At 45.1% G+C, this 19361-nt stretch overlaps 1 protein-coding gene across 1 annotated transcript in view; it reads right to left on the reverse strand.

Moving 5' to 3' along the window:
* The window catches only part of LAMA3 (laminin subunit alpha 3), a 197451-nt gene that overhangs the window by 154290 nt on the left and 23800 nt on the right, over positions 1–19361 (reverse strand). Inside the window, exons 3-4 of the mRNA XM_031439059.2 lie at positions 2344–2461; positions 1503–1621 (exon numbers count right to left, since the gene is read on the reverse strand). Of these exons, the coding sequence (XP_031294919.2) occupies positions 1503–1621; positions 2344–2461 (237 nt within the window). The remainder of the gene's footprint in view (positions 1–1502; positions 1622–2343; positions 2462–19361) is intronic.

Raw genomic sequence — 19361 nt, forward strand, 5'->3', positions numbered from 1 at the left:
GACTGAAATGAAGTACCACCTCACAATGTCCAGAATTGTCAAAAAGTCTACAAATAATAAACACTGGAGAGGGCGTGGAGAAAAAGGAACCCTCCCACACTGTTGGTGGGAATGTAAATTGGTGAAGTCACTATGGAGTACAGCATGGAGTTTCCTTAAAAAACTAAAGTAGAGTTACCATTTGATCCAGCAATCCCACTCCTGGGCATATATCTGGAGAAAACTGTAATTCAAAAAGATACATGTACCCTAATGTTCATAGCAGAACTATTTACAATAGCCAAGAAATGGAAGCAACCTAAATGTCTATTGACAGATGAGTGGATAAAGATGTGGTGTGTGTACATATACATATATATATATATATATATATATATATATATACACACATATATATGATGGAATACTACTCATCCATTAAAAAGAATGAAATAATATGTACAGACCTGAAGAGTATCATACTAAGTGAATATTAAGTCAGACAGAGAAAGATAATTATCATGTGAATTCACTTATATGTGGAATCTAAAAAAAAAATACAAATGAACTTACCTACAAACCAGAAATAGACTCACAGACATAGAAACAAACTATGGTTACCAAAGGGGAAACGGGCGGGGGATAAATTAGGAGTTAGGATTAACATATACACAAGGCTATATGTAAAATAGAAAAACAATAAAGACCTACTACAGAGCACAAGGAACTATATTCAATATCTTGTAATAAGCTACAATAGAAAAGAATATGAAAAAGAATATATACATGTGTGTGTGTATATATATAAATAACTGAATTACCTTGCTGTACACCTGAAACTAACATAATATTGTAAATCAACTATATTTCGATTAAAAAAAAAAAGAAAGATCTCTCTGTCTTAAGAGAATGAGACTGGCATGCTTTAAAGACGTTCATTTGAAACTCACTGCATGGAATTCTTCTCTGATTTCCTCATTCTGTTTTCTCATCTTCCCTAACAATAGCCTGACTGACTCCACAAGGGCCACACGCAACCCCAAAGAGACAGCAATTGTTTTCTCCCTTAAGAAGACCCCTATCCTGCCAAAAAGGATCAAGGATTAGTTCTGCCACCAACCCCCCATCTCCTAACTCTTACAGGAGATGATGTGTTTGTGAAGCAGTGGAAGGTCCTCACCACAATCACCAGCGATCCACTTTCTAAATATCCCACCAGAAAAGAGAGTTCAAGACCTATGGGCTTTGAATCCAGAATCCTGACTTCCTGAGGAAAATTAGAGACCTCAAATAGAATTTCCAACATCAATTATACCTCAATTAAAAAAATAAAGAACTTCTAACCCAACTCAATCTAGGAAAGTCTTCGATGTGATTCCTTTACCCTTTAGTCCCAAGAACCAGTTTCCATCATGGTCTATGTTAGACTTCCTTGAAAGTGCAAGTTTCACGATTATGAAAAATGTGGTATCTTCATATTCATATCTGAGTCTTACCTCTCAAGGCCTCCCAAATCTACGTACCTCACCGTTTTCCAACGGCACAATCCGGGAATATTCAGTAGTACAAAGGACATCATCGTCCCGGGTGACAGCCAGGTTCGCCTCCTGCCCAAACTGTTCCAAACAGTCTACTTTAGAATCTGGGAAGGAAATGATTTAATACTGTAAAATAAAATATTATCATCTTGTAAATCTCTTAAGAAATCTTTTGTTACCTTAAGAAAATATATGAAAATGGAAAGAACAGAAAAGCACGTAAGATTTTCAGACAGAAACTTAGGATGAGGTTCTTAATTCATGAAAGAAAACACGAAGCCATTTCAGGCCACGTGACTTTCAACAGGAATGTCTGGAGATATGGTTCTAAATCCTCACTCCTCATTAGGCACATTTACCCTCTAAGGAGCATTCATGGAAAACCCAACACCTTTGAAAGCAAAATTCCTCTCCACCTCAATTCATCACAGGGTTCAGAGACACGGACACCCTTCATTAGTGAAGATAAAGCAGTCAAGGTAAGTAATGCAAAAGGTGGGATCCGTAAAGACAGAATTTAGTTTCTAATTTTACATAAAAGGAAACAGACTGGAGCTATGGCCCAGTTGTAGGTATCTGCTTCCCCCTAAATTGCAGCAAGAACCATTATCGTAAAAGATATTTCAACCCCAGTTCTGCATGTGTATCCCTGGAATCCATGCACACATGCTTGTGGAATGGGGATGTTCTGAGGTCACCTGGAAAGTTAAAACTGACCAGCCCCTTGACTAGCCACACTGAGAGACTAATTTTCTAGTTAAATCCATAGTCTTGATCTGTTGAAACAATTCAAATCCCTCATGACATGGTAGGCAGGATTACTTACGAGCAAAATATTGCCAAGGTGAGTAGGTGCTTCCAAAGTCGACAGACCTTTCCAAGACCCAAAGATCAGGGCGAGGAGAATTTGCAAATTTGATTAAAACATAGGCCACGTGGAAAAGCTGATGAAGCAAAGGAGACACAGTTACTCAAGTAGCCTCTTCTATCCACACCCTCCACCAACTCTATCCGATGCCGTTTCCCAAGGCGACACACCTAGCCACACCTCTCCCGAGATCCAGATCCCATTTCTAACAGCCGATTGGACATCTCTACCTGAGTGCACCCTCTCAAGTTAATCATGTTCAAAAACAAAATAGTCATTTTTCTTTCTCCACCAAATCTAGACATTAATCTTTGTCACACCTCAATCATTATACCCGTGAATTTCAACCAGCCTACCTAGCATCTTCAAGTCTGTACATCCAGAGAAGTCTGATGGCAAACAAGAGTCATCATGTGCGAAGCTCTTCCAGGACCAAGAGCCGACAGCACAGCCCTGAGTGTCTCCCGGGAGGGACACGGATCTGGCTCCAGGTCCTGAAGAGCTCTCAGCTGCAGAACTGAGACCTGCGTGGCTGCTTGGTGGAGCAAAGCACCTCTTTCCCTACACCATCTCCACTCATCTCCTCTTTTCCTGATTTCTCTCCCTCTCACTGATTTCCTTGTTCATCCTCATCACTCTTGGCCCACGGCCAGGACGATGCAAAGATATGTGTGCCTTCATAGAAGACAGCTGGATTCTCATAGCTGCCTCTTCAAATTGTGACATTTTGTTTTTTGGTTAAACAAAATTTGAAGAAAATCTGGCCCCACATAGATTTGTAATGGGAAAAAGAAAGACCTCACAGCTTGTGGACCTCCTAAAGGGTCTTGGGACCCCCGTGGGTTCTCAACCCCACTTTGAGAACCACTGCTCTTGGTCACACAGATTATCCTTTGTTCTAAGAAGCTCCTTTGCTTAATTCTCCATCACACCAGTTACTGAAAACCCTAAGGTCAACCAGTTCTGGCTCAAATACTTGCTCTTTGATCTTGAAAAATCTGCTTCCCTGGGTTCAGATTAATGCTCCTAAATTGTCTACCCATCCTTGGAAAAAATTATCCAACCTCATTGAGAAAAACTAATCAGGAATTGTATGGTACTCTGAAAACCATAAAGCAATGCCTAAAGGTAGGAGAAATAATTTCCAGAAGACAAGTACCATTATTATCTAGTGAAGGAATTCATAGGAAATCCATGAACTCCCAGCATGAAAAATCAGCACAAATATATTTCCTTTAAAACTGCATCTCTCTCTTAAACCACATGAAAATAAGACTGCTTTTAGATATAGGAATAAGAGAACATAAATGAAACATTTTGGATACAGGAATTATTCAAAGCATTCTTAACCTCTTCCATCAAAATCCTATAAACATAGCATGCCCTCCCCCCCCAAAAAACCCTATTTATTTAGTAGTGTGTGATCTAAGGGTTACTATGCTCCAGGTACTATGTTAAGCACCTCACAAACATTCTCACAATAAAAGTGGGATTTCATTAACCCCCCTTTACAGATGAGGAAAGTGTGAGAGGTGAAATCATGTGCCCATATCTTGCAGATGTGAAAATCCAGAACTTTGTATTCTCTCCTCATTGGCCATTAGCTTTGCCACAGAGCCTAACAGATCCTTAACATTGGAACTGTTTCATCCTGGGAGAAATAACTGTCAAAGAAGTTCCAAACATGCTAAGATTCCACTATAGGGAGCCTGGAGGCAGGGGCCTATGCGATAACACATCTCAGTGGTTATCTGAGTGCACTGGTTTCCAGAGATGCACTTTCTGCTACAGCAAATCCTCATAAATGAAACAGCCTTGTTGGCTCAGAAGAAACCTCTCTGTTTCCCTTCATCCTGTTCTGAGACCACGTCTGATCCCTTTAAAGCAGCATAGTAGTTAAACATCCCACATCAGGGGGTGGGAAGGGATAAATTGGGAGTTTGAGATTTACAGATACTAATGCATATAAAATAGGTAAACAAGTTCATACTGTACAGTACAGGGAGCTATATTCAATATCTTGTAGTAACTTCTGGTGAAAAAGAATATGAAAATGAATATATGTATGTTCATATATGACTGAAGCATTGTGCTGTACACCAGAAATTGACACAACATTGTAAACTGACTATATTTCAATTAAAAATATATATATACACAAAAAAAATCCCACCTGAGCTGCAGGGGGAGACATGCTGCGGTGTGTCCCTCTGCTTGTTACCTGAGCCTGCCACCTGGACCTAATAGGTCCCCGGATTCCACCAACTCATCTTCCAGCACCTATGAAGAGGACTTTCCACTCCAAAATACTCCCCTCCCATGTGTCTTAAGAACTTAGGAACTTGGTTCCTCAGCACCTGTTTACATGGCCTGACTCCCAGGAGGCTGCATTTCGCTCTTTCTGGGTCCATTTGCACTAAAGGGCTCCGTGCTTTCTCTGTCCCCACTACCAAGGTGCAACTTGCAGTGGGTTCTGGCCAAGCACTCCGGCTCTGCAGCAAATCCCCCCGGAGACGTACAGATTCAAAACGGCACTGGGAGCTGGAGAGAGTGGCCTCCAAAGTGGGTTCATGTGTGTTAAACCAACAGGTGTGGATTTATTCTCTCCTACTTGACGATTTTAACTGATAGGGCTTCTAAATGGCTCCTTCTCTTAAACATCTATGATCAGCTACTTTATGTTTGCCCTTCGATCACTCAAAATACTTCAAAGCACGAATGAGCGACACTTGAGACTCACTGATGTGAACGACAGCCCTTTGTGAAATCAGAAAACGCCAGGCCATGGAGTCACCAGGAGCAGAAAAGCAAAGGTTGAGTTGTGTATTTTTGGAGAAATAACATTTGGGAGTTAAGATAAGGGGGGAAAAGTGACCGAGAAGGACTGAGTCCCCATCCTCTCTCCACGTGCTTCTGACACAAGCGAAGATGGCCTGCACTTTGCTGATGACCTTTTAGGAGGAGGGACAAAGTAGCTTTTAAGTAATGTTTTAACGAATCAGATAATAATCATAAAAGGTGCAGCGCGAGGCACTTTGACTTCCAAAGCCTTCGAGGGGAGTAGCTGAGACAGGGCGGTTCCTACCACCGAGCTCGTGGACGAGCACTGGGGGGCGAGCACAGAGACGTAGGGGAACCCCCAAGTGTCCCCGTCTGGTGCCCGAGCTTGGAGGTGCACAGCTGAGGGAACAGGAGCACCAACTGCCTGAAGCAGATCTTTGCTCTGTGAACCACTAGCCACGTGACTTCAAGCACATCACTGAAGCACTCTGAGACTTTTCCATTTCCTTGTCCATAAAATAATAACATAAAACAATCATAAAAGATGTTTAAGTACACAGATGAAAGATAATAATATCTACTTCATGCAAAGTTTACGTTCTCCATCTAAAAGAACACTTACTATGCTCTGTGGTATATGTTTGTTCCTATCTGTCATTCCCACTAGACTGACATCTTTGTGTCTTAATGACTCCTGCATCCTCAGAGTAGGTGCTTAATAAATGCTATTGAATTGAAATGAAGTCAACAAATGGGACATGTGATATTGCAAAATATTATGCAAATGTATTTAAAGTCACATCCAAAATTAGCGTCTCACTCAACTAAACGGCACACTCTCCACCAAAAAAGTCTAAGTTTATAATGTAAAATAAAACTGTTACCATAGCTTTAGAATTTGATAAACAATGCAGCATTTCCTGATTTGCTTCTTCCAGCTTTTTAATTTTGTATAATTTTCAAACCTACAGGAAAGCTCAAAGAACAGTATACAATGATTAACCTAAACTTTTCACTTAGATTCACCAAATGTTAACATTTTGCCACATTTGTACTTTTCCTCTCATGCTCTCTATCTACACACTCACATACGCTTTTTTTAATCTTTGAAAGTAAGTGTGAGACATCATTGTGCTTCAGCCCTAAATATTTCAGCATGTATCTCCCAAGAACACAGACATTTCTCCTCTATAAACTCAATGTCTTGATGCCTAAGAAATGTTACCCTTTATACAAAAATCTTAGATAACACACTGTCCATATTTGAATTTCCCTAATTCTCCTAATAAACCCATTGTACTTTTCCAATCCAGGATGCAACCAAGGCTTATAGACAGCATTTACTTGCCAAGTCTCTTGTCTCCTTTAATATGGAGCAGTCCTCTCACGATTTTTGTCTTTCGTGACATGGACATCTTTCTACCACAGAATGTCCCCCGTCTGAATCTATCTGATGGTTTTCTCATGATCTGATTCAGGGTAAACAATCTGGCAGGATTACTTCCTGGAGACATGCCCTTCTCATGGCATCATGGCAGGGAGTGTGGGGTGCCAGGCTGTCCCATTATTGGTGATGCTGTTTGATCACTAGCTTAAGAAGATGTCCACTAGATTCCCTCATTATAAAGTCATCTTTTTATCTTTGTCATTAATAAGTAACCCACAGACAAACATTTTGAAACATTTTTATTAACTAAATTATAAACATTCTCACTCTCCATGTAAAAATACAAATAAAAGTTATGAAAAATAAGTTCCAAAATACGGAACCAAACAATTAAATTCCCTTTGTGGCCGATGCCCATTTGAAAAACTTATTTAATGAGCTAATTTTATAGAAACTTTTTAATTGAGAAGGAAAAATAGAGATCAAGTGAAAATGAACTTAATCTTAGTAACCTTGTCTGAAAACTTCTCACAAAATGAAGTGCAATTCTCATTAAACAATCAAGACCAGTGATGAAAAAACAATGCAGCCGGCCAGAAAACAGATCCTTTTTAATCCTGGTCCCAAGAGCAGCCCGTTGGCCAATGGCTCGGTGAGAGCACTTCTTTCTTGTGGCTTTACCATCACCCTACGCTATAAAACCCAGACCCTGGCACCATCAGAAAGAATGTGTTTGGGTGGGGAAGGTATAGCTCAGTGGTAGAGCATATTCTTAGCACACACGAGGTCCTGGGTTTGATCCCCAGTACCACCATAAAAATAAATAAATAAACCTAATTACCTAAGCCACCTTCAAAAAAAAAAGTGTGCTTGGAAGGAAAGTCCCTCTGTCCCTCAACAACTCCTACTGTTCCCCAAAAGCACCCATTCACCTTTGCGGCGGGGCGATAGATCATTCCAGAAACTTACAGGTCAACCTCTCACCCAGGGTAGGAACCTTAATCCTAGAATCTCCTTTTGAGAGCAAGCCACCGCACTGCTGTCAAGTTCTGGCCATTACATGTTTCTGACAAAAACTTTTTCTCGTAAGTCCTCCTCCCACCCTTTGAAGTAGCACAGATTTCCACCATTTTCGCTCACGACAGCCTGCCCAGAATTTAAATACCAGCCCCACATCTCCCTAGGTGCTTTTTACGGAATTAATATTCAAGCCAGCAGGAGGCAAGGATTACGGTAGGAACTGGAAAGGAAAAGAGAATTAAAGTATATCTCTTGCTCATTAAAGAAAACTACAGTAGCCTGACAGATAAAAACCCTGAACTAAAAGAGAGTCTAAAGATTCAGATCACTCCAATAACTTGGAAAATGACAAGCCCACTACTTTTTTTTGGTGGAAGAGTTCAAGAAAAAAAAAAAAAGATGGGGAAAAGATGAATCATTTGCATCTATATTTTATGACTGATGAATTTTTAACTCTGAAGGAAAAAAAGTGACTGAAGACATAGCATGGTTCTCAGTCCTTGTTCCCTCGGTAGACTCAAAGGGCAGAACTTGAAACTCACATTCTTTACTCAAGAGCATTTACCTACGACTAACAATTTACAAATAGATTTGGTGACTTTAAATAAGCTGAAGCCCATTGGAGTCTAAGAACTCTGAGCTCAATTTCACAATTAAGTCTAGTATTTTATCCAACTCTCTACAGCTACCCTCTACTGATAGGGAATTTTTTTTTTGTCCAGGACCAAGTTCTCCTTGTAAAACTCACTTTTCCTCATTCACGCTTTCTTTGATAATTTATAATAAAATTGGGCATGACATTTAGTTCACTCACTGAACTAATAAATAGCCTAAGAATTTGTCTGACAAACGATACAGGACAAGGGAAATTCTAATCATGTTCTTCCAAGGCAAAGAGATTTAACTAACTCAACTTTAGTAACTAGCAACCATGTTATCTAAATTTTTTTAACTTAACTCCTAAAAAATCATTGATATCTACAAGTGACTTGCACCAAGATAAAATTCAACAAAATATTTCTCAATGTTGAGGATTTATCCTAAATCATATTTTAAATGATGTTATCATCATTTTTCATAAATAAGTCCACACCCTCCATAATGTTCCCGTCTCCTCCTTGGCCAACATCTTTCTCCTTAGAGGGTACTATCCTTTTTGGTCTGCACCCATAATGGTCCTTACCTACTTAGTTGTCATATCTGCTCCTTTCTCCCTCTGTTACATCTTTCTTAAGATTTAGCATCCATGGCTAAGTCAGAGTTTTACCTAAGACTAAAATTATCCTTTTGGCTGTGTTTCCAAGGCTCTTACTAATGACAGGGCACTGGAGGGACCCTTTTGACAGCAGCTGTGCATAATGCCGGTCACTTAAATTGACTCGGCATACTCCTTTTTATTAGTCAGCATATCCACTCTCTCTCATTTTTTTTTTTTTTTTGGAATAAGCTTTAACCTAAAGTGTCATTTCAAATCAGCTGGGCTATAAAGTGAATACTCATCTTAGAACCTGTCCTTTGGCCAAAAGCTGTCTTTACTTTCTGAACACAAAATCTCCTAGTATGGTAGTTCTCAAAGGGGATGGTGTCACTGTCTGGGGGATTTTATTGGTTGTCACAATAACAAACCCAAATAAGGGGAGAGACCGTGCGTCTGGAGAAAGAGCACGCCCGTTCCAGGTGGGAGTTTGGACCTGCCATCAGAATATGGCTGGAGAAGGGGCCCTGTTGGAGGTGTTCGTCTTTTGTTTGTTGGATTTCTGAGGTTCCTAATGCCCTTCCCAACATATGAATCTTGCTGGGAGCAGAATGCACCTCTGATTTTAGAAGCTGAAAATGCCAGTTTTTCCGGCCCCCGGCAGGTAAGGAAGGCAGTATGGATGCCTGATCTGGACTCAGCAAATTGGATGTCCCCTTCCGAGATTTTACACCTAGAGCAAGTGATACAAAAAGGCAGGGACACAGAATTCAGCAGCCCCATCTGGCTTCTGGGGACAGTGGCTGACCCAGCAGGGGCGTCCTGAGCCCAGAGTCCGGGCTCCGGGCTGGCCGTGTGTCAGCACCAGCTGCGGCAACCAGTGTCCAGCCACAGCCGCGTCCTCACAGAGGGACCTGTGCTTCTGCCTGTGCAGTCTCCCTGGCTTCTGCCCATTTTCTGAGCCTGATTCTCCATGATCCTCGACCCTCACCCGCTACCCCACGTCCTCTCCTTCCACCCTTGAAGGTGACTTTTTCTCTTTCACTGGTAAAATTAGAACCATCAAAAAGGAATCCCCTGCCTTCTCCTCCCAAATCCACGCGGCATTCTCATCTGCACATCCCCCCCACCTTCCCTCTGGACAAATGGAGCACAAGCCTCCTCCCTCCGCGCTCTGGGTCCCATTCCCTCCTGCCTTCAGTTGGATCCTTCCCATCAGCTTTTATTTTATGTATTCATTTAGTTTTCAATTACAGTACAGTTGACTTACAATATATTAGTTTTGGGTGCACAACATAGTGATTCAAAATTTTCGAAGATCACACTGCATATAAAGTCATTGTAAAACACTGGCTATATTCCTTGCGCTGCACATTACATCTTTCTGCCCTACTTATTTCATACCCAGTGGTTTGTCCTCTTAATCCCCTTTCCCATGTGTCCCTCCCCCCAGCCTCTCCCCTGTAGCAACTGCTAGTTGGTTCTCTGTATCTGTGAATCTGTTTCTGTTCTGTTCTATTCGTTCATTTGTTTCATTTTTTCAGAGTCTACCTATTAGTAAAAACATGTAGCATTTGTCTTTCTCCCTCTGACTTATTTCACTAAGCATAATACCCTCCAGTCATCAGCTTTTAAATCTCTCTTCCACCCGAAAGATAAGAAAGTTCCTCTTCTTCCATCCAAACCCTCCTCTAGCTCCACCCACCTCCTTCTCCCAGACGCAGCCACACTTCCGCAAAGGGTGGGGCGCCGGCCAGTCCCCCTTCCTCGCCTCTCACTCCCACGTCTCCTCCAGATCACCCCGAGTTCAGCGCTCAGCCTTTCCTCATCTCACGCCACGCTGTTTCCATCTTGCACCACTGGCTCTGATTTACGTCTCTAGCCCAGGCTTCTGACATAAACTTCAGACCTGACAGTCCAACTGATCTCCACTTGAGACACCATGCATCCACCTCAACTCAATTCGACCCAGCTAAAGCCTAACCCTGCCCCCGGGAGCCTGCCGGTGCCTGTGGAACCTGCAGGTCTCAACGCAGCCCTCATTGCCTCTGGTGAGTTGTATGTGTTTCATGCTTCCTGGATTAAAACACCCATCACAGCAGTAATTCAGTAAATACTCATGGCTCGAGTGCACACAGCCTGTGAATGTGGAATGTGAGCTGGATGATCCTGCAAACTCACGAACCGCAGCAGGAGGACTCGGGCCACATGCAGCTGCAGGCCCCAGTCAGGGTGATGCTGGCAGTTGACCAGAACCCTAATGAGGCCAAAACCATAATGACTGCCCTTATTTCACATGAAATGGGACACTCAAAGTCACTGTCACTGGGATGAACAGATGCATCCCCAGCTGAACTCTCAGATCTGGACATGGGATGGCCTCCTGGGTCCCAAACGCTCCCACGTAAATGCTCTGACTCCCACATGACCCCAGCAGGCCTTCACAGCAGGGCAAATACATGTTAGGGTGATGCCACAGGGAATGGGGAGGCCAGAGGTGAAGGGTCAGAGCAGATGGGATAAGGTGTGGTGGCTGGGCAGCGGAGAGCAGTTGGGCTCCAGGCTGACGGACATCAGGAGACCTGGGTGGGTTCTGTGCCTCGCTCAGCATGGGCAGGGACTCAAGTGATCTTAGGTGAGTGAGCCAAATTTTGAGCCTCAATTTCCTGAAATCCAGCTCTGGGTAGGACACTGTTAGGAACAAGGACAGGGACTCAAGCCTGCCCCAGGGGGGCGACAAGTGGAACACCAGCCGGGAGGTGGTCAGCCAGACAGATCCACCACCGCAGGCAGGTTAAACAGAGAGACTGGGCCCAGGGCCCCAGCTAATCAGCTCCAGGCACACCTGGCAGGCAGGGGTGCAGCTTATGCCCGCTCTGCCCACTGGCGGAGATGGGGACTGACAAGGGAAGAACACCTTCCACGCCAGCAGGAAACATCCCACTAAGAGCAATCGGGCCACCTCGCCAGGAATGGCGTCTGGATCTGAAGAGGGCTGACGGGGGTGAGCGGCGAGGCCTTCTGGAAAAGAGAGTCTGGAGTTGGAGGATGGATGGAGCCCCAAAGTTCCTCATCCACACAACAGCCCGCCCCCACTCAGTTCCCGAGGACCCACTTGTGCCCCCTCCCCCACTCTCATCCTCCCCCGTCTTCCTTCCTTAAGCCTTGCTCCAATCCAGGCCCCTTTCCTCCCCCTGCACCCAAAGCTACACAGAGCGGGGAGGATTGTACCAAAATGTTTATAGTATCTGTCCTGCAAATGTGGAATATGACAGCTATTAAATGTGGAATATTAACCACACAAGGGACTAAATGGGTTTTCAGGCATAGCTTAGAGCTTCTTATTTATAATGTTATTCTAGGAAAAAGATGCAAAATGAGTTCTAAATATCTGATGTAACTTTTGGCACACATCTCATTTATACCTATACATGACTTCCCCCCAGGCAATAATTCTATTAAATAAATTCACAATGTGAAAGACAACCTCACTAATGACCATACAAATACCAACCCTGCAGAGGTGAGAAGCAAGGAAACAGATATACACACAGTATCAGTGAACCTTCATAACATGGAGCGCGTGAATGTGGAAGATGTTATGGCACATTTGTATGAACACGTTGTATGTATTACAATATACTTATACATTCACATTCATACACAGATACACACACATATAACCACATAAAACAACACTTCACATTTTACAGGCAGTGTATTGTAGTGGTTGAGAAAGCAGGACCTGGGCCAGAATGTCTGGCTCCAGGTTCCAAGCTGTGCCCTCTGGGCAATGCCCTGCTCCTTTTGTGCCTTGGTGCCTCATCTGTAAAAAGGAATAATATTAGTACTTAATGTTGGAGTTTTTGAAAGAGACCAATAAAAAGCACCCCTCTTCCCTATCTGGTTCAGAATCAACTGAGAAGACAAAGGAACAAGGGTAAGGAGGACAAAGTATCGTTTTTATTTCTGGTGAAGCAGACACTGGAGGACTCAAGTGGTGTCTGTGGACTGCGCCCGGCAGGTGCGATGTCCCGGGGTGGGTGGCCTGTGTGAGTCTGAGAGGACGCCTGCTCTCAAGGGACGGGGCAGAGCTGTGCTCGACCAGCTCCTGATTCCACACTGACCATCCAGAAGCGGGGACAGAAAGAGGCCAGCAGCACCACCCAAGTGGACCCACCTCTACACGAACAGAAGCGTCGGTGACCACGCACCACAGAGGGCTGGTGTGAGGGGTTAAAGAACCGATGCCTGGAGACCACTTGGCACAGAGCCCGCACATGCAAGGGCCTCGTCCGTGGAAGTGGGCACTTCTTAAGAGCACCACTGTGTTTCAGGTTAAGTAGCAAAGATGCCAGAGCAGGTTCTTGTCAAGGGGGTGGGAAAACAGAAAAATAAAGCAAGCTCAGAGATATGATTAGCTCACCTCCTTGAAGTGTGGACCATGTCTCTAAAGTTCTCCAACAACTGCTTCCCAAGGAGATAAACAACACAAAACTAAATGGAACATCAGCCTTTGATAATCACAAAATATACGTGGCCACCTGTTCTGGTCAAGCGACTTGGCAAAAATCTCAAGGAACCATTAGAGACGATCATGAGCTCCTTGTATCCTGGTTCCAGGCAGCAGGAGTCACCTTCTTATCTCAAACGCAAACACCCGCGGGTGCAGGCTCCCCAGGAGGAATGGTCTCCTTGTGGTTTGGGCAGCCAGCGATTGAGATGGGTTTTTCTCCAGCTCATTAGTCCTGGCTAAGACGTGCAGGTCCATTAACTGCCTGACTTGCAAAGACAGAGGACCACTTCCACCTGAACTGCAATTCAACTGATGGTTCTCAGGGAACAAATCCACCCCAAATTTGGGAAAGCTTGTCAAGCTTGAAAAGATCCACTTGGATGGGTTGATCCTGTGCCTGCCTTATATCCCCCTGTCCTCATAACCTCCGGCTTCTTCCTTTCTTGATGTTCCTTTCAGGATGGCAAGACTTTTCCATAAGCCAAGCCCATGACTGGTCACTTCTTGAAACTTCTGGTGCAGGAGGGAGGGAGCAAAGGCCTGAGGGTGGACATGTGAGGGCTTTCTCACCAACAGAATGAAAGTTTCTGTTCAGGGAGTTCCAAAAGGAAATCCTTGCTTTTTTCTTCCCCATTCCAGAAAAATCAGTGTAGGAAGAAGCTCTGTGCACCTGCCTTCTGCTTTACAACTAAGGATGCCATTAGGCTCCATTCTAATCAGTGTGATTCTCTAACTGCCTTCAAGTCTCTCTTGACCTATCATGGTAGCATTTATTTGCTATTTAATGTTGCACTCCCTTGGGCAAGGGTGAACGCAGACCCTCACGGGGACCCCACTCCACCACTGGCCATGCGCACACCAGGATCCCCTCCCGATGGCTGCTGGGGACACACTGTGCCCTGGCCAAGAGCAAGGAGGTCAAGATCCCCTTCCCATAGGCCCACTGCCCAACTCACACAGACGGAAGATGCCCAAGGGATTGGAACCTCCACGCTGGGATGTGCTTGGTACCTAGATGCAGGATGGGTGAGAGGCTTGTCCCTGTCAAGTCACCCATCACTCTGCCAGCTTGAGATGGAGAAGGCACTGCCCTGCCCCTCCTCCTCTGCACAGTGTGCACGCAGCCAACCCTCCCAGACCCCAGCCAGAGCGGGGCAGGGTGGGGACAGGAAGGGGGAGGATTCGAATATGGACGCGCCATCCACTGGGGAGCAGCTGGTCGAGAACCTGTCTGAGAGGCAGCACACGCCCCAAGGTCCCATTGGACTTCACTTCTAAAACACAGATTCAAACGTAAAATTATTAAGAATTTTAAGATGGCAGTAAGCCCTAAGCTTGGGTCCCCTTTCTTAGCATAGGGATTCAAGGACCAGCTTTGAGAAACACTGACCTAAGGACAGCCCGACCCAGGTGAAGCAGGTAATAAGACGGGTCCCAGCACAAGGAGGGGGACAAAAGGGTGGAGACTCTGAGCGCCAGAGCTGCTCCAGGCAGGAAGTCGCCCTGTGTTCTAGAACTGATATCAGGGTCCCAGCCACAGTTATCTACAGGCTCTCGGATAACTGGTAAAAGAGAACAAGTCTCTTAAGATGCAGAGAGATCGTCATGATGGACTAGTAGGGGTGACAAACCATTCTGGTTTGCCTGGGACTGGCCCGGTTTTAGTAATGAAAATCCTGCTTCCTTAGTCTCAGGCAAAGTGGGACAGTTGGTCACACTATGACCAAGGCCCCATGTTGGCCCAACAAACTCCTGTTCATCTTTGAAAGATGAATGGAAAGGCTGCTGCCTTGCAAAGTCTTCCCAAAACACCCCAAGCAGAGGTCACACCTCCCTCCATGGTGGTTACACTTGTCAGGGTGCACAATGATTCTGTATTCATGCATTTGACTCCACAGGAAGCATGTGAAATCCCAGAATCCTACATGAATATACAGGGAGGGGTCCCGTCATAAATGCTGGGGGAGGAGAGGCAAGGTGGAGAGGTCCCTGCTGCTAAGGTGTGGTGTAGGGGCCGGGTGGCAGTGGGGCCCCAGTACAGCTCTTGGCCAGCCCAGCTTGGCCACCGAGCCAGAAACCCAGGCCCCTCTGCTTTGCCCCCTGGGCTGCGACTTAGCCCCACAGCCTGAGGGACTGGGATTAGCGCCCTGAGCTGGAGGAAATGCAGGGTCAAGACATAGGAAAATTGAGCAGATGGCTGCGGTCGCAAGAAAAGGAGGGGAAGGCGGCAGCTGCAAGAAAGACTCGTCAGGTAGAACTATTACAACAATAGTAAGGGCGAGGAGGAGGAGGATTTAGGACGTGCCCGGTACTAATACTGCTGTTTTAGTAGCCTTTACAATAACCCTAGTGTATCAGCATTAATATCCTCCCTACTTCATAGATGGAGAAACTGGAGTTTGCAGAAGACGCAGACTGTGTCCGTGGTCACACAGCAAGGACCAGGACTCGAGCCCACGTCTCATTCCAAGTCTCATTCCATTGCAATCAGCGACGCTGCTGTCTCGGGCAACTAGAGGGCCAGCCAGGGCCAGAAGGGAGTGAGGTCCTTTCTTCAAGGAATCCTTCCTCCCTGGGTGGTTCTGCCAGCGCCAGAAGTTGCCACACAGCCTGATTTTCCGGCCCTTTGTGTGTGCCAAGCTCAAGAAAGCGAGCAACTGGGGGAATATAGAGAGTCACCTGGCTGTGAGGACGTTCTGCCTCAGTCTCCGGGTCTGCGTGTCCCTAGCGTGGTGTCACTTATCCCTGGCGACGGGAGGCTCTGCCCACTCCTCCCGGACCTCATCTTCTCGCACCCCTGCCTGCCCTGCTTCAGGGCCAGCCTGTGCCCTGCTCTCTACCCGCCAGGGAGCTGGCTGAGGAGCAGAGAGTGTTCTTTCACTTGAAACCTGGTCTCCAGTGAGTTTTAAGTCAATGTATTACCTCTCCCAGCAACCTGAGCCGTGCAGCAGCTTTCTCCTCAGCTAAAGGAATTCCAGGGGTTGGTGGACAGCCTGCCCTCCACCCTGAAATCACACCGTGCCCACGGCTGCCAGACCATCTCCACAGAAAGCTGGCCCTGTCTCTCCTGCCATGGACTGTGTCTTCTCCACGCTGTGGTTACAGACCAGCTCGGGGCACAAAATAAGTATGTTCAAGGGAGCCAAAGTACAAGCTATCTGTGCAAGTCTGTCTTCTCTAAGATAATTTGCTGAGCAAGACGTTCAACAAAGAACGGGCTTCATTAAGCTCCAATTGTTCTCCAAAGTCAGCTATTTAATAAGAGTAAAAATAACGGCTAGGATGAGGTACAACGTGGGTGGGCGGGGGTCTTTTGAAAGAATGCCTTGGGGAGACACTATGAGTCATGGTATGGATGCTCAGGATGAATCCCCATATATTTACACACGAACCCACTCTCAGCTATCAACACACATCGTTATCCTACTGTCACTAGAAACATTTAAGGCAAAAGAAAAAAATATTTGGGAATGACACAGTACAATAGCTAATGAGGCCTTATAATTAAAGGATGTATTTGCTCAAGGGGGAAAAATATCGAATCAGCTCTAAAAGGAAATAGCTTAGTAAAAGCAGGTTCTCTGTCCGTGATGCATCATAGCAGGAAAATTCTAACCTGGCGCGTGCTTCAAATAGCCTTTGGTGCTGGGTCACCGGCTCGATGCTGAGCTTCTTGGCAAAAACCCGCTTGGAAAGAAGCAAAACTGAAAACTGAACCACAGCCAGCTTACAAAGCCTGAGTGTATTCTACAGAATTCACTGTGCTTCTCGAAATGACTCAAAAATATCATTAACACTATAAAATAAGAAATAGTCCTGTATGAATATACAAACTTTTCAGGCTTTGGATAATCCTGAAGTCGGATAAAACACATCTTGATGGTTTATTCTAAGTGGCAACCAAATGTATGACTGGAATGAAGACAGTGACAGTATTTTCCCGTTTTGTTAACATACTGCTTGTATTCATCTACATCCCATTTGTTTAAGGAAAAAAAGGTGGGGAGGGATTTAGAGCCTTAAATCCTAAATGATGTAAAGAAAACAGCAATATGTAATCACCAAAGAGCCAAAATAAACCAAAAAAAAGGAGTGAAAGAAAAATTATCAGCAGTGACAAAATCTTGAGCCCACAATAGGGCTGCACACAAAATGCAGGTCATGGAGCTCTATACACTTGCATGGTATAGCCATAAATTTGCTTCTAGTAGCCAATATAAAGAGGAAACAGGATCCCAGTGTTCGTATGTTTTGTTTTTTAATGCCCCAAAGAAGCAGGACTACTTCAGGAACTAAAGGGATTTCACAAATGGATCTTCACAGGGGAATGCTCTGGAAGGTGACGGACAACATCCCAAGAAGGGGAGAGGCACAGTTCTAACCAAACACCCACAGGGGCCACAAGCGTTTCACAGAGCAAGAGCAGACAGAACGGAGCACCATGGGCAGTGTCGTCACACAGAATCCAAGGCCAGCTCTGCACCACACCACGTGGGCACCTGCTCACCTGTGACCGTTAGTCACAGGGTGCGTAGCACTCAGAGGCTACATAACAACCCTGAGCTTCGGTTTCCTCATCTAGAGAACAAGAACCTACCCTATGAGGTTGTAGTCAGAACGAAATGACTTAATGCTTGAAAAGTGCTTGGGACGGTTTCTAGCAGAAGTATGTAAGCATTAAATTCACTGTATAGCTGCCATAAAACTTAAGGTTTTTCAGTCCTAAAGTATTCATCTTGTGAAGCAAGGTGTTATGCCTCTTGCTTCATCTTATGAAGCAAATAATGAAGAATTTTCTAAGACTCACAAGGGTGTCTACCAGGAAAAGGGCAACACACCCTCTTACCACCCTTTTTTCTAAATATTTCGATTAATACTCTAAACGTAAGTGGCCAAAAGTCCAACTTTTTCACTATGTCTTCAGTATGTTCCAAATTGCAAGGAATAAATATTCTACTGTCTGTTGCACATATATGTACAGCTTTTGGTGTGTGAGGGACATATGTCAATTGGGCAGATACAGTAAGGGACTCTCTGTATGCTCGTTCATCCATCCATTAGACGTATATTCACTGATTATTTCTATGCACCAGACATTCTCTATAGAATGGGACAGAATGTTATTCCTTATTTCATAGTCATAATTCAGCTGAGCCCTCTTCCTCCTTCCCTCCTTTCCCCTCACACATTTACATTATATGTACTTAAAAAAATTGTAGTTAGGCACCTTCTCAATAATTTCCTTTCATTCTTTCAGAGACGAGAACTGCGGGCGGGGTTGGGGGGTGGTTACTAAATTTCAACCAGTCGAAAAGCACCCTTTGCAAGTCAGAGTGCTGGTGTCACTCAGCCCCAGCAGGAGACAGATGGCCCACTAGAATGAAGCAATCGATGGGAGTTTCATAAAGCAGCTATTCACAAGCACACATTTACAGATAAGTGGGCAGGGGTGACACCTAAGAGCATCTGAGAGCCCTCCCCAGCCTGGACCCCAAGGGCAGGAAGCAGATACCAGAGCTGGGACAGAGCTGCTGCTGTAGGAGCCAGCTGCCTGCTGGGAGCCAAGCCCCTCAACAGAAGAACTGAGATGCTGCAATCGATGAGGGAACAGACGCCCCAGTCCCGCTCCTCCCGCCCTCTGAGCTGAGCACGGGTGTGCACCCTCCACTGGCCAAACTCTGCCAGAAGCCCAAGGGCAGGGAGCCTACAGATGCTGCCCATGAAGGTCAGCTGCTTTGGGCACTGAGCAGAGTGGACAGTAGCTGGAGGGCAGGAGGGAGACCATCCCGGTCACAGGGGGCTTGGGGCTACATCTTAAATAATTAGCAAATGCATCTTGAACTGCACAGCCAAATCTGAGCCAGGGGAGAGATTCACGGTCACAGAAAGGAGAGGCAGGCTTTTCAGGATGGGCATCAATCACTTGAAGAAAAATGACAGTAAATGGCCTAGAGCGGGGCGACTCAAAGTGGTCCGTGGACGGCATGTTACACACCTGCGGCGAAACACGGGCAGAGTCAGCGCCGAGAAGCCTTTGCGACCGGAAAGAGTAAGCTGGCGTCTGCTGAATCTAATTT

The sequence above is a fragment of the Camelus dromedarius genome, chromosome 32 (assembly GCF_036321535.1).
Source record: "Camelus dromedarius isolate mCamDro1 chromosome 32, mCamDro1.pat, whole genome shotgun sequence".
In the NCBI taxonomy this organism is placed as follows: Eukaryota; Metazoa; Chordata; class Mammalia; order Artiodactyla; family Camelidae; genus Camelus; species Camelus dromedarius.